The following is a 21,792-nucleotide window of genomic DNA, read 5'->3' as shown; positions in this document are numbered from 1 at the left end:
CCTATCATCGTTTCCATATAATTTGATAAGTTATGCTCAGTAATAATTTTCGAGTAATTGCACCCAGCTGTGGTGCTGTGGTATTCTAGTCAGATCATTCATGTGTAATGTTAGTTACCTTTTACTTTACAAGAAATGAAAAATGCTATAGTAAGCATGCAAACCCAAGTAACAGGCTATTCCGAGTCTTGCACACCTTGTGGTAAAATATATTTCACCAAATAATGTCTGATAATTATCATGAGAATACAATGTACTCAATAAAAGATAATTCTTCAATTCTTAAGTTAAGTTTGAAGAGCTTGATACATGCTTAATTTTTTATTACTAGCAATTGTATGTTTATAACACAGTTTCTGAAGTTTAGCTTTAGCAATTTGATAATAATATAGTGATTGTCCTATTTTACAGTGAATACCGCCTAAGCCTGCTGTATGAAAATGAGCTTGAAGCGTTCACAGTGCGCAGTGTGTTGATGGAACACGTAGAAAGTGGTGACACTCGACGGATCTATCAGCTCAATTACACAGCCTGGCCAGACCACGGCGTACCACCATCCGCTCTTCCACTGCTACAGGTGTGTTTTTATGCAGGATAAAAAGAGAAAAATGAATTACATATATAGTGGACATCTGTTATGAAAGAAACTGTTGCATTGTTTAATTGTTTATTTCACTAAGGTTATAGAAAAATGGTCCTATGTTTCGGATCCGGTTCAAATTTCAAACCTACTAGGTGGCGGGGAAAGATAAACAGTGCTATAGAAAAAAGAATAATTTGCCCCTGACAACAAATTTTACCAATGAAAATCATAAAGAAAGCAACTGAAATGAACATTTCAAGTAATTGAGTAGTTTAGTCTAACACTTCATATATGACACATAATTGTTGTCTGTTTACAGTGTATGCGACTGAGCCATTTATTACGCAGCGAGGGTCCAATATTGGTCCACTGCAGTGCAGGAATCGGCCGATCAGGCACATTCATAGCAATCGACTTAGCCCTGGCCCATATAGAACGAGGACAGCCATTTGAAGTTCCTGAGATTGTGAGAGAGTTACGACGTCAAAGACAGGGCATGATCCAGACTAGGGTACAACTTCTCAATACATACTTTTATGATATAAGCTGGGGCCGAATTCATTAAGCATCTTAAAGGCCTAGTTTAAGGAATATTTGGCAGGACAATCCCCTGCTGTGCATCTCCTGCTAATTGTACTGTTGTCACAGTAGATAATTAGCTCAGGGCCATTTAGGTTCCATTTCTATAATAAAACCTCAAAAACTGCACAGTTGGATACTCAGATCAGAGATCTGATCAGACTATTAGGCAGTTAGATTAGATCAATACACAGAGGTTGTTTATTATACACATTTTTTTTTGGGGGGGGGGAGGTCACATATAGAAGGATTAAACTAGGCAAATTCATTTCTTAAAATGTTCATAGTCAAATTCAAAGGAATGTATTTAAAGTGGTTTTAACATATTTAAAATATATTTTTCAATGAGGTCAATGATAATAATGTATTTTGGAAATTCTGAGGTATTTATTTCATATGACTCAAGAGGTACTTAAATTATGAAAGTGACTTAAGTATGGAAATTACTTAAGAAACTTTATGAATACTGACCCTGTTGTGATAGTCTTGATGTTATCGGCAGCATTATGCAAAACCCTTGACCTTGGTTAAAACCAAAAAATGTCAAGATATTCAAATGAAACTTGGTTCACATGTTCCTTGTTAGAAACAATACATATATTAATAGCAAGGTACATTACTCTGGATATAATAGTTATTGAGTTATGCCCTTTGTTTGAATGAAGAAACAAGAGCTGTTGAGCATTGCATTTGCTCTGTAGAAGTTGTGATGGCTTGTCTGTTTTTTTCAAAGAAAGTCCAGGTTATTGTCATTGGTTTTGTGATGTGTGTTGTGCTAACACTTAAATCTTGTCCCTTAGTCAAAATCTGTTCAAGCAAAGTACTCATCTATACTTTGAGTGGCAATACATGTTTGTGTATGAGGCCCAAACCCTGGCTTTATTATTTGTTAAGTAATATATCTCCTATATAAAATTCAACTGAGAAAAAACAGATGAGAACTGGCATCTCCTGGCAATGTTCTTGTGTTAAAAATGAAATTGATTAGTTTTATAAGTTATGCAGGTGCATTGATTTATTTGAAGTAAACACAAGTTAGTATTCAGCCTTGCATTCAGTCTAATATTGGTTTGATGTTATGATAGTGATATTTACAAAAATAATTACATGAGTTAAACCTCTATTTTACATTTATAGATGTAAATATTTGTCTTTGATTATAAACAAATTCATCTTTATTTTATTTTTCAGGATCAATACCTATTTAGCTACACCGCAATAGTTGAGGCTCTACTAGAAACCCCGACCTAGAACAATCAATGATCATGTATATTTCCCACAGTCTTACAATACATATTTCCCTGACCCATGACTTAGAATGTGTGTATTGGCCGCTTGCAATCTTTAAATGAGGGCTTACTATGGTTGTTAAGTTAGGGTTTATATTTATCTGGCCACAAAGTAAAAGAAATGTAAGGTGTTCTTTAATTTATCTGCCTACATGTACAATGTAGAAAGCCCGCAATGCTGGATGTCTGTGAAATTAGGGCGTTATATTACAATAATCTTTCAAATTAATGTTCATTAGTCCTAAAAGAATATTGCTAAAATCTTTCAAATTAGGGTTCATTAGTCCTAAAAGAATATTGTTTGCTGGCCTTATATTTATCCATTAGTATCTAGAATGCTTGTACCGGTTGATTTGTTATGAGTTGAATCTACACTAGGCTGAAATAAAAAAAGCTATTCTTTCTGTAAAAATTCTGAAAGTATGGCCCCCAAAAATATAGGCCACTAGATACATGTAAATGTACAAATTTGGTCTGTTCTGTTTGTCTTTTCTCTTACTGTTTTAAAGTCAGGTTTTACATGTCTTCAGCTATTGTTTGAGCAGAATCTGTCAAAATCATGTGTTAAGTAAATAGGATAGATTTTTTGTAGTAACTTTTTATCATATACATCACAGTAATACTATCACATACATTGTGGTATCACATACATTTTGTTATCACATACACTGTGGGATCACATACATGTTGGATTTTGAAATGCCAGTACTTTTTATCAATTTCTCATACAATTTGAATGTATATTTTACATTTCGTCAAATCCATTCAGTGCAATGTTGTTTATTTATTTCATGTGTTACTTTTAATAATGTGTGTTAATTGGACTGTTGGTTAATGTTAGAACATTGTTTTATTTAGAATCACCAGAGCACACCTTTGTATTTTAGCACAATATTTCATAGTGCCGTTTATTGCCGTTATTTTACATGTGACATGCCATATGTTTTTTTATCATCACCTGGCACAGTTTTAATATTCAACGTTCGTTTTCTTTGATAGCTATTTTGACTAAAACCTGACCACAGAGGGATTTTTATGTCGATATTTTAATGGGGAATAATTAAAAAAAAAAATCACTTTTTTTTCTGTATCAGAATATTTAATTACCAAGTCTTATGCTAGAAAGTACACATTATTTTCCACAGAATGTGGTGGAAGGTATTGCCTGCATACTTTAGATCAAATTAATGGAGTTATTAGTAATTTATTTCAGTTTCATTTTTTATCTGTGTATGCAACAAAGCATAAAGAGTTTTAACCCAATTTTTCTCACAATTATTCAACAGGGCCCTGTTTCAATTAAGATTGTAAGCCCAAAGGACGTAAATTTCCATGAATATCCCTGAATTCGGAGTAAACTTCATTTCAATAAACAATCGTGATGACATTTATTGCATAGAATCTGGCCATAACTTCAGGGGTGCGGTCAAGCTCTTTAAATCAGTTTTATGCTTACGACTAAGATACCATAAATGTCTGTGTATAGGACGCACTTTTCCCCCTAGAATTCTGAAGAAAAAAATGCCTGCTTCTTATCTATGGTTTTAGGCTTCTGACAAATTTTTTAGAAGTAAATTTCAAGCTGAATTTGGCTTTTCAGATAAATCAATGAACTATCAAATATCTTTGAAATTGAAATGGGGCCCAACATTTTATTTATCCTAGCATATTAGCTACAGTAAAATACGGAATAGTGATCTGTCTTTGTTAATGTCATACTTGTACCTTTTCTATAGCCATACAATCTTGAGTCTCATTCGAACTTTATATTTATTTTAATATACACCTGTTCAAGTATTTATTGTAGACTAGTTTTATTTATCCGTCCCTTTACATTTTAAATGTAGGAAACTATTTTACAATGCCTGCCTGTCTGTCTGTCTGTGTATTTAATATACATGTAATGTTCCTTGTAGTAATATACATGTATCTTTATTTGTAAACTACAGTTTACTTGTAATCATCTTGTCTTAAAGAACTTATTGTTGAAAAAAAAACCTTCATTGTGTAATGTTTAGAAAATTCCATACATTATATAGTGATATTTTCTAGCAGCTAAAGATATGTATTGTTTTGTATTTTACCTTTGTTCATATTTTTAAGCAGTTGGAAAAATTAATAAATGCAATATTCTTACAAGTAATACAGAATAGCCAATACTCGGAGATCCTTTTTTGCTGTTTTACTATTCTTTTGTTAAAGATTTTTCTTCAATTTAGACTTGACCCTTATCTTGTCTTGGGTATTAAACATAATTACAACAATAATCACAACTGACATTGTTTTGTCTGGAAATAGAATTGTTCAATTTGTTTGATCGGTGAATCCTACATTTTTGACACTAATAACACTTTGAGAAAGACAAAATAAGTGATGTGTCATTTCTAACATCATTTTTTTCTTGGTTAAACATTTTACAATGTTTCATGGAGCAGATGTTTTTGATTACCAAGATATTGTGAGATGATATTGTATATTTCTGGGAAGTTCTGGCTTATTTAAATGATTATCTTGTACTTCAAAGATGTTAGGGAAACTATTATTTTTTCAATGATCTCTATCTTGAAAGTCTGTCTTAAGCTAATAAGCTGAATGACCATCAATCCTGACTGTTATTTATATGTAACTATTAACTGTTATTTTATCTGAATGTAAAATTGCACTTTTAGAATAATGGTCTTTAATTACTTTGTAATATGATAAAATTTGAACGTTTAGTGTGTTTCTAATATTTATGAATAATATTTATAACCTAGTCTCTATGTTCACAAGAAGATAATACATATACTGTGATATATCTATTTAATATATGAAATAGTAGTAAATACTGATAGTATTCCTATTTATTTTAACAGAATATGATTTTCATGGATAACGCTTCCGCTGCTGAAATCTCTTTAGCTTTCTTTGATAGGAAAGTCCCCAGAATTCTTCACCATGAATCATGCAAATTGGCCTGAATCGCAGTAGTACATTGACAACTTTAGTGACGATGCCTGACCGAAGAAGACATTGATATTGTGATCTGCAATTGCTGTTTAAAGCATTTCAAGCCTTACAGTCTTGTAACATCAAACTTTCAAATATCACATTATGCACGTTTTTCATGAGTATATAACTCATATACGGACTGAACAATCTTATTCATAATGAGTCTTCACCTAATTGCATAATAGTTAAACATATACATCACGTTAGACATGATTTGTATCTACCCTCTTACAATATGTGTTGGAATAAATATATGTACCTGTTTGACATGTATAATCACAACGTACAACCATACATTAGCGAACATTCCTAGAAATTGGAGTCCATTGTAGAACATACGAGTACAATCATTATATGTATGGAATATCTGTTTTCGACTAATAAAGTATGTAATCAACTTTAGTCTCGACTTTTCATATATTGGTATATATTTGTTAAATAACATAATCGGCCGTTCGTTCAAAACATTGTTAATGTTAATAACGCTATTTACTGGATCGTTGTAAACTTTCAAATCTGTGACATTGTTAAAGTTAACAACGCTATTTACTGGATCGTTGTAAACTTTCAAATCTGTAACATTGTTAATGTTAACAACGCTATTTACTGGATCGTTGTAAACTTTCAAATCTGTAACATTGTTAAAGTTAACAACGCTATTTACTGGATCGTTGTAAACTTTCAAATCTGTAACATTGTTAAAGTTAACAACGCTATTTACTGGATCGTTGTAAACTTTCAAATCTGTAACATTGTTAAAGTTAACAACGCTTTTTACTGGATCGTGGTTAACTTTCAAATCTGTAATACTCTATAGGTCTCATGGATACACATGTGTTCTACGGCACTTTTCACAAATATTGACAATATTGACATGACCGATTTAGATATACTTGTTTGATCTAAAGAGATGAGCACACAATGAAACATATCAACTTGATAAGTTAACAACGATATCGTTAACAACGTTGTTAACTTAACAAAGTTCTGAACAATCGTCCCAACATGTCCAAATGAATGAGTAATGACTAATATTGAGCAACGTAAAAATCCATTTCTTTGGCAGTAATGTTTCTGCGAAGAAGGGCAATTTGACAGTGACAGTGTCTCATAAAAATAAAGTTGGAAGTGTTAGAAAAAGGGGCAAACAAGGTGAATTGGCACGCGCGCCATAGCGCTTCGTGGCGATGATAAAAATGCCCTGGTATGTGACCCAAATCCCCTGGAATTCTGAACAAAATCCCCTGGGAAGTCTTTCAAAAATATGGCATGTATGAAGGGGTAACAAGTCTATGATCATTTTATATTTATGTAATAAATCTATATAATTTTAGCTAGACCCTAAGCAATGAAGGTTAATGGTGTGTTATACATTCAACATGTTGGCTGCCAATCTATTTACAATCATACTATGAAATTCACTTCATTGCCTGTTGTTGTGTGGGCTGTGGAGAGATTATTGGAATCTGATTTGTATGAAATTGGTTCACTGCACAATCGTAATGAAATCAAATTGACAAAACCTTTAGGGCAGAATGATCAGAACATTGTTGTTTTCTTTAAAATCATTACTGCTCTTGAAGTTGCATGGACATACTCGTGATATGCAGTATTTCCACCAATATTTGAGACGACCGCTGCACTTGTTTTATTTATAAAGTGACACTCTTATTCAAAATCAATACATTCTCATGTATAACAAACAAAAATCTTGAGGGATAAACCTGTAACTACTTATTAAATAATGCATTTATGGAAAATATTACTGAAAACAATATTGTAACCGTGTATTTAACAGCAAAAAGTGCAAACATATTAAATGATTGCTGAATGCTAAAAGATTATATGTGATCGTTTATAATCTCCTAAAGTAGAAATACCGCGTTTTATGCACATTTCTTTCAAATTCAATTCGGTGTCCTTCATAAGAACCATTGTTTTTGACGTTTTTAGCTCTACTGGCCAAAGGCCAGAAGAGCTTATGCGATGGTAATGTGTACGTAGTATGTGCATCCGTGCGTCTGTAAACAATTGCTTGTGAACACGATACAGTCTTCAGTTTTGATTGCATCTCGATGAAACTTGTACAGTATCTAGATATCCATTAGAGCTGGGTTCCTTTCGAAAACCAGCCAGATCCGCCCATGCATGCCTAGATTATGGCCCTTGATAGTATAAAAAAATGCTATTGTGTAAGCAATTGGTTGTGAACACGATACAGTCTTCAGTTTTGATTGTATCTCAATGAAACTTGTACAGTATCTAAATATCCATTAGAGCTCGGTTCCTTTCGAAAACCAGCCAGATCCGCCAATGAATGCCTAGATTATGGGCCATGAAAGTTTTAAAGAAATGCTTTCTATTTTTAGCCATGTCTGCATGAGCGAATTCTTTTTTTAGCCAAGTTTACATGTACATATAAATTCAAGTCTAGAGTTAAGGGAGACAATTTGCAAGTCTAGGATTTTGAGAGACAATTTGCTTTTTGCTTCTGCAGTTGATTTTGTGAATTACTCTGCCTTGTTCTTGTAAGCCCAAAGGCCATTTTTAGCTTTAAGGTCTGTAGTTTGTGCATTCATCTTAACAAAATTGGTTGTGAATGTTTAAGTAATGCACCTGGTGTCATTACTGGCCACACCCAGGGTTCACAGGTTTGGTAAACATAAATCTGGAAAGGTTTGAAAATCTTTTTGTGTGTTGTGCATCCATCTCAGCACAATTGATTGTGAATGTTTGTTCAAATTGATCAATGTTGTCCTAGGATGCCCTTGTCTTTGACCTTTTGACCAATTTTTTTTAATTTTTAAAACTACAGAAATTTTTACTATGAGTACAGTTTTGAAAGCATTTTTTTTTTGTCAGATGACTTTTACTTGGCACATATTAAAATAGTTCATGCAACTAATCTGCTTACAATACTTTCTGGGCTCAGATGTTGAACAGGCTACGTTTTCAGGTAACCCAATCACTAAACATAAACTATATGTCTGTTGCCTTTTACCCATACATACATGCTGTGGATTGATATGATCACAAAAGCCATGCCAGTAGAGCATAGGCCCTTTTGGGCCTCTTGTTGAATGTTAAAACAATATTATTAATTGTGGTAAATCTTATTTGGGAGTAAGAGTGCATCTTTAAAAATATGAGCACATGGTGAAGTATTATACATTTAAAAGATGCCATAAATTGCAAAATATAGTGTTCAACAGCTGATAGATCGTTTCCCTATATTTTGTGTTAAAATGGTGTTTATATATTTAGTTTGTCAGTTATTCTTAGCTCAATTTCGGCTTGTTCTCGGGGTCAAAGAATCTCTTCTATTAAGTCCGACTGGCTTCTCCGTTTTTGCCGTACGGACGGACGAAAGTCGACTTCCCGCTCCGTCACGTGCTATGTTGCTATTTCTCCCTTTCATCGTGCTTTCTTGCGAGGCCGAACGGTCACGTGACCTAGAACCACTTCTACTTCCGGTTCGCGTTTCCGTCCTCCGTGTAATCGTGCGCTCTTTTATAGTTTCCAGATCCGAGCTAGTTCCGGAAATACTATTTCGCGCCTTTGGCAGTGTCGTCTGCTTTTCAAGTCGCTTTGGTGGTACGGTTGAATTACTTTCACTCGTCGTTTTCAGAACTGTGTCCGTTTGCTGACTGGCAATTTCGCTAGTTTCCGGTATAATAACGGCCTCTCCGTTAGATTGAGGAATCGTTTCTGAGACATCGTCTGTTTTATTCGGATTTTGAGACACCTTTTTGTCATACTCCTTTGCAATAACAACATTAGTGGTGCCATCCGCAATTTCTTTAGTTGTCGGAGATTTAAGTTGATACACAAAGATTACTCTTGATTTACTAACTGTCAAAACCATTTTCATTGTCGCTGGATCGCAACAAATCGAATGGGGTTTCTTAATTTTATCTCCCTTCTGTATAACCGTAGCAATTTTATTTATCCCTGAAACTTGTATGACGGTATTAGACTGTCCATTGCAAATTAATGCATTGTCGTGTTTGTCCATGCAAATTCCACATGGCCATTTCGTTTCTCGGTCGGAAACAACGGAAACGACGTCATTTTCTTGCGTTAACGTAACGACACCCCTCTGTCCGTCTGTAACATGTATAAGCTTCCCATCAGAGCTTACACACACAGCTATTGGACAAGCAAATATTCGTTGTCCAGAATTATTTCTTTCAATAGTCCGTATATGATCCCCTGTAAGAGAAAACACGACAACTTTCCCCTCCTTTTCCCCTTTAAATCCTCCACAGACGACAAACAGACGACCGTTATGGGACGCTAACCCCCTACAACTGTCGTCTGTTTTGATTGTATGTTTGAGCGCCATCTTGGGCTTCACTTGTATAAACTGAATCGTCTTCTGAATTGGCATAGTTACTGCAATATCGTCTGGGTTTAACACACATACATCATTAGGGTTTCCATCTACGGTAATGTAGTCGTCTATATCGAAGTTTTCATCAAGAAGTTTGACGTTTTTGTTATCCCAGTCTGATAAGACAAGACTTCCATCTTTGAAAAAATCACATCCAAATATATCACTATCCCGCATATCCGATAGCATTTGAATGTTAACAGTTTTAAGAAATTCACCTATATACGCCTTATTTTCAGACTCAAACGTCCCCAACAAAGTTAAACTCTTTAACCATCCAGCTAATCTACTATCGGGAATAAACTTAATCGGCTCATTCAAAGTTGTCACTTTCTTGAATTCAACTAATCTGTTTCCTTCCTTTATTTTCTCTTTACATCGCTTCATACCAACATAAACTCCTGATTCAACCTCTGGATCATTTTTAACGGCAGTAAATAACTCTGTCACCGTTTCAAAACTTTCTAAGATCTCGTCATACACTTCAATATCATCTTTTAACTGCGTAGCACCGCGCACACAAGCTTTTTCAAGCTCGGCAATCGTGTTCTTTTCAAGTTGATCCAATATCTGATCAAGCTTTTTCCTGCTAGCTTTTATTTTCTTCATTATTGCTGTCTTCTGTTTATCAACTGTTGCTAAACCTTTTTCGTTCTTCTTCTTAAGAGCGGTAAGTTCTTTCTTGACCTGTTTCATTCCGTCTCGAACTTCTTTGAATTCGTCTGTTTTTGCAACGCCTTTAGCGACTTGCTGGACCATGACGACGTTCATGCACGTCCTGAGAATAAATAATTTAAATATGACAAGCGTGAGTTCTCAAGGGTAATCAGGTTAATCAACATTAACAAAGTTTCACCATCCTCATTATTACATCTGTCATCAGAGATGCAAGATGATTATGTATGCTTGTTATGAAAAGTTGTTTGTCATTGATGACCATACGTCATGCAAGATTGTGGAGCTTAGATTACTGCCGACTCTTCGTTGCTTAAACAGTGTGGACATACCACGTGGTTTGTGACGTCACATTTTGTTATAACGTGAAGTAAAATACCGCTCGACTCAAAAAGGATTATCGCTGTAAGTGTGTTATTTTTATATCAATTTTTATAAAACCTAGCGGAGGCTAAGCGGAAAAATGTACACTACACTCGGTTACTAAGCGGCATGTTGAGTAATTTTTAGTTATTTCAAAAATCGTGGGCAAATGCTGAAAATGGACAAAGTATTGTTTGTTATGACGAGAAGCAAATTACGTTTCTGGTCCAAAAAGTTGTTTATATATGTATTCGCCATGTTGGCCTTAAAACGGAAGTCTCGGAATGCATATTCTTTCCTTAGGGTATATACATACCTACAAATAAGGCATACAGTATATAGAAATATCAAATGTTTGTATTTTGTTATGACGAAAAGTAAAAACTATTTGTTTATGACGAAAAGCAGTTTTTAGGAACAATTGCCGACCTCGCTCCATCTTGCAATGAGCCCACTTTGAACCTGTTTTGCAATGAGCATCGGTTATGTTTTACAGCAATTAAAAGACATATACATATATGACAACTACATGTCACTGCTAAGTATGTCACTCAATTTATTGATCAGAAAACTTCATGATTCCAACAACACGTTGCATGTTCTTCATAGGCTTGTCTGGTATTTTTTGACAAAAATGGGGTTTATGTGTCGTCGGTAGGTTAGAAGTGCAACTTGATTAAATGCATATTTTTAGACATATGTTAAAGTGGATACATAGTGATAAACCTTGATGTCGAACAACTGAAGCAAAACCATGTTTATCGGCACAATAAAGAGGGTCAATGATTTAATCAAACAAAATGTTTTCTTTTTTCAGAATGATGCGGGGGAGGACGTAATTTCGTTTCATGCAAACATTAAGTGAGAAAAATGTTTCATGGCAAACAAAATGGCGGATTTAGAATGAAAAGTACTGATTCAGGAACCAACTTTTGCCTGGTAAGTGGACGTTTCCTTAAAATTTTGAGTGTATGAGTCCAGTATGTGGCGAAAAACATCTTAGTTAGGTATCATAACTTTAAAGATAAAAAAGTTATTGAAAAGATTGTGGCTTAGGAGGAAATGTTTACAAATAAACGTGCTGATTTTATCCACAATTTTTCGTATTTACTCGGCAAATATGGCATATCGATGCATGTTGTAACTGTGCTTGCATGTATATATTCCTATTTTCAAAACTTCATGGTTATTGCTCGACTGTACACGTTTCCTGGACGATTTTTTTCCTTAACCCCCCATTTTGTTTATTGCAAGCACATTATCCACATTTTGGTGAAATGTAAACAAACTTCTGCACAATTGTTAAGCCTTGAGAGGATACGTTTTTAGTTCTGAGAATCGCTAATGGTCACGAGTCTTTCAGTTTGGCATGTGATGTGTATCATAATTTGAAGTCAACGACTTTTTCACTTCAGGAACTTCACCATGGCCCGATTTAGAAGGCGAACGATCCTCAGGTTATACAGAAATCACACAAGACCGCAGAGGCGAAGATATCCGTCAATACAAGAACAAAAAATGCTAGCCTGTCGCCGATGAAAAAAAGCTCGCTTCTGTAACTACAACTCCCAAAGTAGTTAGATTCTCAGTGTACAAAAAAAAGATGTTTAACGTCTTTAACTAGTAACAGAACACCCAAAAGCACACGATAAGCCCTCGAAATACCACATAAACATATGCGCGTTTAACGCGCCTGATAAAATATGGAAAGTATTCAATGAAGTCAGTTTCCTACAAGATATTTGAAGACACATTAAAATAATATGATTCGGAAAACACCTCCGCCATGCATTATCCTGAGGAGACGAAAGATTTCTATCGGACTTGTTTGGCATGTTCATTCCCTGCTGTGCATCCCTTGTTTATTGCACTGGGTCACAGAAGGGGACAATTTCCTGTGTATTTGTTTATTGACACAGGAGCATTTGGAGCTGACACTTTTAGCGTAGATAGTCTCATTGTCTCACTAATACATACTCAATTCATGTATATTTTGTATACCCAATGTATTTATTAATTTGACCGATGGGATATAAATAATAAACAAATAAGAGTAATACGTGTTTTAATAGTTATATAACTGATATATTTCAATCCACTTTAAATACATGGTCACCATTGTAATATCCAAATTGTGAAGCATCATTGTTAAATCATATTAATGGGCTTTTATATACATGTATAAAATATAGCATTACTTTTATTCTTATTCTAAAGCATTGTAATAATAATAATAATAGTTTTATTATAATTTGAAAAAGTAAAAAAACAAACAAAAAACTATAAGACAAGTTCATTTGTTCATTCCTATATTAAAACATCTAGGTCATTCAGATCTGAGAACTGATAGACAGCAGACGTAAAACAGATAAAGATCAAAACACAGAAGTTGTTTACTATACACGGATGGGGGAGCTCACTTATAGATGACTTAAACAAGGCCTTTAAACGCTATATTGTGGCACTAAGGTTTTCCAATGTGTCAGTTTCTTGGGTATTTTCTGGCTAAGCAGCTTGTAGTCCTATGTCTTCATCTAATTCGTCGCTTTCAGCATTTATTTTAATTGTCACATACCCGTGAACCCCTGTACTGACTGAATTTCCATTATTTCGCTCTCCGCGACACACTGCACTTTTTCTCACATTCACTTGAAATTAATTTTTCATGCTTCCGTTCACGTGGTATTTCGATGGATACACTTTTCTTGGCTCAAGTTCGTTCCTGAAATGAAAAAAAGTCATTGACTTCAAATTATTATACACATCACATACCAAACTGAAAGACTCGTGATCATTAGCGATTCTCAGAACTAAAATCAGAAGTTTGTTTACATTTCACCAAAATGTGGATAATGTGCTTGCAATAAACAAAATGGGAGGGGGGGGGGGTAAGGAAAAAAATCGGCCAGGAAACGTGTACAGTCGAGCAATAACCAAGTTTTGAAAATAGGAATATATACATGCAAGCACCGTTACAACACGATCGATATGCCATATTTGCCGAGAAAATACGAAAACTTGTGGATAAAATCAACACGTTTATTTGTACACATTGCCCCCTAAGCCACAATCGTTTCAATACTTTTTATCTTTAAAGTTTTGATACCTAACTAAGATGTCGATCGAAGAATATGTTTTCGCCACATACTTGACGCATACATTTTTCAAAATTTTAAGAAAAAGTCCACTTACCAGGCAAAAGTTGGTTCCTGAATCAGTACTTTTCATTCTAAATCCGCCATTTTGTTTGCCATGAAACATTTTTCTCACTTAATGTTTGCATGAAACGAAATTACGTCCTCCCCCGCATCATTCTGAAAAAAGAAAACATTTTGTTTGATTAAATCATTGACCCTCTTTATTGTGCCGATAAATGGTTTTGCTTCAGTTGTTCGACATCAAGGTTTATCACTATGTATCCACTTTAACATATGTCTAAAAATATGCATTTAATGAAGTTGCACTTATAACCTACCGACGACACATAAACTCCATTTTTGTCAAAAAATACCAGACAAGCCTATGAAGAACATGCAACGTGTTGTTGGAATCATGAAGTTTTCTGATCAATAAATTGAGTGACATACTTAGCAGTGACATGTAGTTGTCATATATGTATATGTCTTTTAATTGCTGTAAAACATAACCGATGCTCATTGCAAAACAGGTTCAAAGTGGGCTCATTGCAAGATGGAGCGAGGTCGGCAATTGTTCCTAAAAACTGCTTTTCGTCATAACCAAATAGGTTTTACTTTTCGTCATAACAAAATACAAACATTTGATATTTCTATATACTGTATGCCTTATTTGTAGGTATGTATATACCCTAAGGAAAGAATATGCATTCCGAGACTTCCGTTTTAAGGCCAACATGGCGAATACATATATAAACAACTTTTTGGACCAGAAACGTAATTTGCTTCTCGTCATAACAAACAATACTTTGTCCATTTTCAGCATTTGCCCACGATTTTTGAAATAACTAAAAATTACTCAACATGCCGCTTAGTAACCGAGTGTAGTGTACATTTTTCCGCTTAGCCTCCGCTAGGTTTTATAAAAATTGATATAAAAATAACACACTTACAGCGATAATCCTTTTTGAATCGAGCGGTATTTTACTTCACGTTATAACTAAATGTGACGTCACAAACCACGTGGTATGTCCACACTGTTAAAGTGTCGCACTTATTCAAAACCAATACATACACAGATATAACAAACATCAATTTTGACTGATATACCATCATCTTCTTAATAAATAATTCATTTATGGACAATATCGATTACTGATAACACGATTGTAACCGTGTTTTTAATAGTAGAAAGCGCAAAAACATTGTTGAATGCTAAAAGATTTACTGTGATCTGCTATGTGGTCTCATAAGGTAGAAATACCGTGTTTTATGCTCATTTCTTTCACATTAAACTCGGTATCCTTCATAGGAACGACTATTTTCGACATTTATTCATCTTTTTTTTTGAATATCCAAACAGCATTATTAATTGTGGTAACACTCTTTTGAGATAAAGAGTGCATCTTTAAGATTTTACAAATGATCTCAACCCACTCACCTGTGGTTAACTGCAATGCATGCGCCGCAGCGGACCTCATCGTGGTTCGCACAATACATGTCCACCGGCTTTCCCGGGTGGGCGGGGCACTCGAGGATCGACTTCCGGGCCGACGGACCCTCATCGCCGCTCCGACGAGCTTCTTTTCCAAGGATTTTGTGTTCATTCATTGTCGGAAACTTAAGGTGTTGCTTCACACAGTCCATGCACAAGTTTTCCGCGCAGTCTTGACAGTAGTTCGTCGCCTCGATATTATTTTTCTCTCTTGCGCACGCACCGCACGTGAATTCAATGACTGCGGAAGCCGGTTTTGAACTACCGGAAGTTCGATTTGTGCGCGTGGATTTGACGCTTGCGCCTGTCGCGCTTGAGCGGACGCTGGCGGCTGAACGCATACGACTCATGGCGTCCTATTGTTCATAAACTGTTTAGCTACTACGCTAATCCATATAATTCCATTTGAGGACAATTATTATTAAAGTTAAAAAAATGAGACCACTTTCTGCAATAAAACAAAGTGAATGTTTAAAGTGACAAGTGTATTGTCAAAAATGCCCAAGGGTAAAGCATGGTAACTTGCATACTAGAATTGGATACCCAGTACATTTAAATTTAATTCCATTAAAGCAGACTTTAAAACTATACTCTAAAACAATAAGAACCACTGAACCGTATATTTCTTTTGAAAGTGCCGACACATTTACGTATGGTTTATTGGCCCGGTTTTCATTTATTTGAATGTGACCTTTAATTTAGAATTTAAAACAACGACCTATTAATCAATTTGATTGATTGCCTTTTGAATTAGAATAAGTTCAATTTAAAAATTGGAAAGTAAAACTCGGTACTCGTGTATTTGAGTCCGTATGTTTTGCTTATGTCCAACGCTTCATGGTTTGCATCTTTATATTATATTAGTTTATAAAACAACAATGCCATTATTTTTTACTTTAATTTTGTTGGTCAATGATAAATTTGTTTTACATTTTTATGCACCCAAAAAGAATTTTCACACTAAAACCCACTCAAAATTATTATATAACACAAGTTTTAACCGCAACACAACTTATATAACATAAAAGTTACTAGCGTTATTGCCAAAAATATAGCATAACAGTTGCCTAAGCTTAAAATATATCATAAACGTTATAGCTACCACTAAAGTTACAACAAAATATTCTGCAAATCACACAAAGGTCACTTATTAAGTCAGTTCACAAGGGCGGCTCCAGGGGAGTGTAACCACTAGCGAATCCAGGAGGAAACGCACCCCCCACCAAAAAAAAAAAAAAAAAAAAAAAAAATAAATAAAAAAAATCGTCCAAGTTTACTTTATATTTCAATGTAGGAAAAAGAAGTTATACAATACGCAAATACGCCCCCAAAGCACCAGTTTGGACTAGAATTTGTTAATCTTTTCTTAGGGGAGTCCCCCCCCCCTGTCAACATTTTAAACCAATTAATTATCGGTTCTGAGAGAGGGGCCAAGGTCAAACGGTTACGCCACTAAGTAACGCACCTTCTAACGCCAAATCCTGTAACCACCCCTGATAATTTCACACACCTACGCAGGCCCTTAGAATCTTTGCTTTGAATGTAATACAGGGGTTTATCTTTGGGGTTATAGGCTAACAGTAGTTTAAAACAGCGCAGGTTTGTGTACCTTATGCGTATTCTTTCTTCCATATTGCCATTTAAATTCACTTGGGCATTTGTATAACGGTGGTGGTGGTGGTGGTGGTGGAGGAGCGCCCCCTCAACCCCCTACCCCCCGACCCGGATCCGCTAGTGGTTCAGTCAGCACAGCTATACGTAATGTTCTTAGCGAATATATAAAGTTGCGTCTCTCAAAGAGGCGTAAACACTTTTATAAAGTCCGATTTATCCTGTGTCACTATCAGCCGGGAACCATATGGAAAGAAGCAAATGGCCATTGGATCCTTCAGACCATCCTCTGCCTGCAGGGCGACACCCAACTTCCGGTTCTCACGAAGCTGAACGACGTTATTGGAGCTGCTTCCGCAGACGAAAAGTTGGTCATTGTTGTCGGCGCAAATTCCCCATGGCCACTTGATCGCCGGATCTTGAAGAGGCGGAAGCACCTCCCCCGATTTCTTTAGGGTGATAATTCCCTTCTCGCCGTCCGTGACGAAAATTCTACTTCCGTCGTTGGAAATCGCCATTCGCATGGGAATCGAGAATATGGAATCACGGATATGGTCGTGCTCGATTGCGCGTATAAGTTTCCCGGTCGTGTTGTACACGCGTAAGTGACCTTGAGCCTCATGCTCAAGCCCGCCACAAATGACGTACAACTCCCCCGCCCAGTATTCCATTCCACGGCATTCGACGCCGACGTCATATTTCTTGCCCAACGCTAGTTTCGGATCAATCTTCACCAACTGAAGCGATTTTTCGTCGGGTAGACTTACCATTGCTTCATTCGTTGACACGTGACAAACGTCATTCGGACCAGTTTCCAAATCTATGGTGTCCACTACGGAAAAGAATTTATCGAGAAGCTTCAATCTCTTATTCGCCCAGTCTGTCATGAGCAACCGCTCATCCGTAACCACTGACGCTCCGTTAATGACGCAAGTCTGAACGTCGTCGTCAAGTTTCACCGTCACCTCATTTAGCCGGTATTTATAGATAAAATGACCTAATTGGCGATCCCTCATTTCGTGCAACCATTCCTCAATCTTTGGTTCGATGACAAACCGCACCCTTTGCCCCAGGGTCCCCGTATTCAGCATACCGTGGTAGTTGGTGGCCATTCGCAGTTTCTCTTTAGCCCTATGGAGGTATACGAAAATATCTGGCTCCGTATTGGTCGGGCTTAAGGGTTTGTTTAGCTCGCGGTCAACCTGAGAAAGAAAACATGAACGAAAATAAGGTTTCATTCTTCAATTCTTGATGAAGACAACTTTTTTAACGTTATCCATTATTCATTTTTGTATTTAAAAAAAATCGAGAAAGAAATTAAGAAACATTATATGAAAAAATGTATCTCATATTTAAACATATATGTCTGTCATTTCCCTTGTAATATAAACTTTCAGAACATTCACTATCTTTCATTTATACTATTAAATGGTTATACGAAATATCAACACATTATTTCACATAACGAAATTATGTTTGCATGTATGGGCATGAGTTGCCGGCCATTTTTGATGGTCTTTGGTTTAACCTCTGCCACAAGTCATACGCCTTTAATTTGATTGAGTATAAGGCTTGAGGTAATGTTCAATTACACTAAAATCACATTATGTTTTGCTTCGTTACCAAGCGTAACGTTGGGAACCGATCGTAGAGAATTTGATTAAAAAACAACAACATTATTTCCTTAATGAAACAAGATTTATAAAGCGACAGTTGGTGTTTCACGATGCAGATGCAAACTAGTTGATGCATCGAATGAAATGGAATTTTGTCTGTCACAAAATTAATCTAAAGAATACATTGAGCAAGTGTCTACAATTCTACATGTACTGTAGAAGTACAACTCGTTGAACAAAGGTTACACAAACCTGACTGAGAGCCTTAATAACCGCTTCGCACCGCAGTTTGTCCTCTCCAATTTGAACCAAGTTACGAGAGTAGATTTCCTTCAGACGCCCAACAGCCACCACCTCAAGGTCATCGAGTAATGCGTTCACTCGAGTCCGTAAGTCCCTGATGGAACAACATAAGAACATGAGAAATGTCTAACACACGGTAACTCGAGTCCGAAATAGTAAAAAAGAATCTAGGTCACGAAACAAAATGGATAAGGTCAAGTATGAAGAAGAGAACGAGGTCAAGGGTAAATAAGACTAGGTCATTAGTAAGAACATGATTGGGCCAGGAGACAAAATGGTCTAGGTCAGGAGTAAGAAAAGGACAAGTTCAGGAGCGTAAAGGAATATGTCAGGAGTAAAAAGGACTAGGTCTGGAGTAAGAAAATGACTAGGCCAGGAGACAAAATGTATTAGGTCAGAAGTAAGAAAATGACTAGGTCAGGAGTAAAAAGGACCAGGTCAGGAGTAAAAGGACTAGGTCAGAAGTAAGAAAATGACTAGGTCAGGAGTAAAAAGGACGAGGTCAGGAGTAAAAAGGACTAGATCAGGAGTGTAAAGGACAAGGTTCTGAGTGTAAAGGACGAGGTTCTGAGTAAAAAGGACGAGATCAGGAGTAAAAAGGACTAGATCAGGAGTGTAGAGGACAAGGTTATGAATGTAAAGGACGAGGTCAGGAGTAAAAAGGACTAAATCAGGAGTGTAAAGGACAAGGTTCTGAGTGTAAAGGACTAGGTGAGGAGTAAAAAGGACTAGGTCAGGAGTAAGAAAGACTAGGAAATGGGTAGGAAAGACTAGGTCATGGGTAAGAAAGACAAGGCAAATAAAAAGGACTGCTCGGGAGTAAAAAGGGACTGAGTCGAGAAAAAGGACTAGATAGGATGTAAGAAACGGGTACATTGGGAGTAAATACTAGTTCAGGAGACAAAAATACCTAGGGCCGAGACAAAAAGACGAGGCCAAGATGCAAAAAGGACCAGGTCAGGAGACAAAACTAACTAGGGCAGGAGACAAAAAAGACATGGCCAAGAGACAAAAAAGACATGGCCAAGAGACAAAAAAAGACATGGCCATGAGACAAAAAAGACATGGCCAAGAGACAAAAAAAGACATGGCCAAGAGACAAAAAAGACATGGCCAAGAGACAAAATGAGTCTTCGCAATCGAACTACAACTAACACAATATCAGCAAACAACCACCTTATAGTTCCCGACACAGTGTCACTTTGTTTGGCGATGTTGTCCATGTTTTTCTCCACCCTCTGTTTCAATTGTGCGTACTCTTTGATCATCTTGGTCACGTTCGCTTTGTTGTCCTTGTAAGCCTTGGATTTCAGGATGGTCTTCGCAGCTTCTGTGATGAAGATGACGTTAGAACAGGTTCTGTAATTAAAGATTTAATATCAAATGTAAAGAATATATTTTGAACAAATGAGTTATTTAACGTCATCATCATCATCATCATCATCATCATCATCATCATCATCATCATCATTTCATCATCATCATCATCATCATCATCATCATCGTCATCGTCGTCGTCGTCGTCGTCGTCGTCATCATCATCATCATCATCATGATAGCCACCACCACCACCATCATCATCATCATCATCATCATCATCATCATCATCATCATCATCATCATCATCATCATCATCATCATCATCATATTCATCTACAACATCATCATCGTTGTCGTCGTCGTCGTCGTCACCATCATAAAGACATTTTAAATATGTTAATATGTTTTGCTTTTCGGCAACTCACGAACTTACTTGTGGTAGACGGCCATGCACCCGCCGCACCAGACTTCATCATGTTCGGAACAATACATGTCCACCATCTTGCCCGGATGATTTTGACACTCCAACAAATTCTCCTCTTCCTCAACATCTCGTTCCAAGTGCTTCCGAGCAGATTTCCCGAGCACTTTATGAGCGCGCATTGTCGGAAACTTCCGGTGTTGCCCTACGCATTGCGGGCATAAATTGGCATTGCATTCCATGCAAAAATTTGTAGCCTCACTTTGGTTCCCCTCTTTTTCGCAAATTGTGCAGAGAAACTCTCCCTCGAAGGCGTCCCGTATATTAGATGGACGCGAGGCGACATCCTTTTCATTTCCGGTGTCCTTCTTTCCCTTCATTTTGAAGCGTTCCTGGTGCAAGTCCACTCAATGACATAGGCGATAAAAGTATTTTACGTGTTACGTTGCAGTCATGAAAGCTAGGCTTTTAGCATGCAACAGCTCCAGAACATCAGAGAAAACGTCGTATCATTAAACGAAACGATTTCCTTCTTTATAAAGTATGGTTATACGAATATAAATACGTTTCTTCTATTCATGAAATAATGTAAATGGGGTTTTTAAGTTTAAATGTCATAAATTAACCAATTCAGAAATATTTAGGGTATCGGTTTCATTGTCTTAACAAACTCACTAAGTGCTCGACTAGTTTTCCATTATCGTTCAACACTTAAACAATTGAATAGTACCGTATATTCAATACTTACCGCATTTTCTCTTTCATTGTTAATAATTCGTTGAATCAATTATTGAACTTATAAAAAAACACAAATCGGGTGAAAGAAAACATGTTTTATTTATTTGTTTTAAAATACTTCAACTTAATGTCCATATACAAAGAACATGGGATTATTACTAAACCTTTGTTGTTGTTGTTCTTCCTGCCGCTGTTGTTGATGCTGCAGTTAGTATTTATACTTACACAGAAGAACAGATTGCTGTTATCTATTCGATTTGTTTCTGTGAGTTTAAACTATT

General features: G+C 36.2%; 3 protein-coding genes across 4 annotated transcripts in view; 1 reads left to right on the top strand and 2 right to left on the bottom strand.

Moving 5' to 3' along the window:
• Nucleotides 1-5,839, top strand: part of LOC128203609 (tyrosine-protein phosphatase non-receptor type 13-like) — a 65,067-nt gene extending 59,228 nt beyond the window's left edge. For both annotated transcript variants that reach the window (XM_052905108.1, XM_052905099.1), the window contains 3 exons: nucleotides 412-577; nucleotides 903-1,094; nucleotides 2,354-5,839. In XM_052905108.1, the coding sequence (XP_052761068.1) occupies nucleotides 412-577; nucleotides 903-1,094; nucleotides 2,354-2,413 (418 nt within the window). In that variant the 3' untranslated portion in view covers nucleotides 2,414-5,839. The remainder of the gene's footprint in view (nucleotides 1-411; nucleotides 578-902; nucleotides 1,095-2,353) is intronic.
• Nucleotides 5,840-8,725: 2,886 nt separating this feature from the next.
• Nucleotides 8,726-15,852, bottom strand: LOC128205181 (uncharacterized). The gene is made up of 2 exons (XM_052906657.1): nucleotides 15,449-15,852; nucleotides 8,726-10,613 (listed from the first exon to the last, which is right to left on the bottom strand). The coding sequence occupies exons 1-2, from the start codon at nucleotides 15,850-15,852 to the stop codon at nucleotides 8,726-8,728; spliced, it is 2,292 nt and encodes a 763-aa protein (XP_052762617.1).
• Nucleotides 15,853-17,257: 1,405 nt separating this feature from the next.
• On the bottom strand, nucleotides 17,258-21,575 carry LOC128224668 (uncharacterized). The gene is made up of 4 exons (XM_052934632.1): nucleotides 20,786-21,575; nucleotides 20,209-20,391; nucleotides 18,982-19,126; nucleotides 17,258-18,315 (listed from the first exon to the last, which is right to left on the bottom strand). The coding sequence occupies exons 1-4, from the start codon at nucleotides 21,151-21,153 to the stop codon at nucleotides 17,296-17,298; spliced, it is 1,716 nt and encodes a 571-aa protein (XP_052790592.1). The 5' UTR covers nucleotides 21,154-21,575; the 3' UTR covers nucleotides 17,258-17,295.
• Nucleotides 21,576-21,792: the final 217 nt, after the last annotated feature.

This window comes from Mya arenaria, chromosome 2, assembly GCF_026914265.1.
Source record: "Mya arenaria isolate MELC-2E11 chromosome 2, ASM2691426v1".
NCBI classification, from domain to species: Eukaryota; Metazoa; Mollusca; class Bivalvia; order Myida; family Myidae; genus Mya; species Mya arenaria.
The sequence above is the reverse complement of the archived record's forward strand: the minus strand, read 5'-3'. Positions and strand labels throughout refer to the sequence as shown.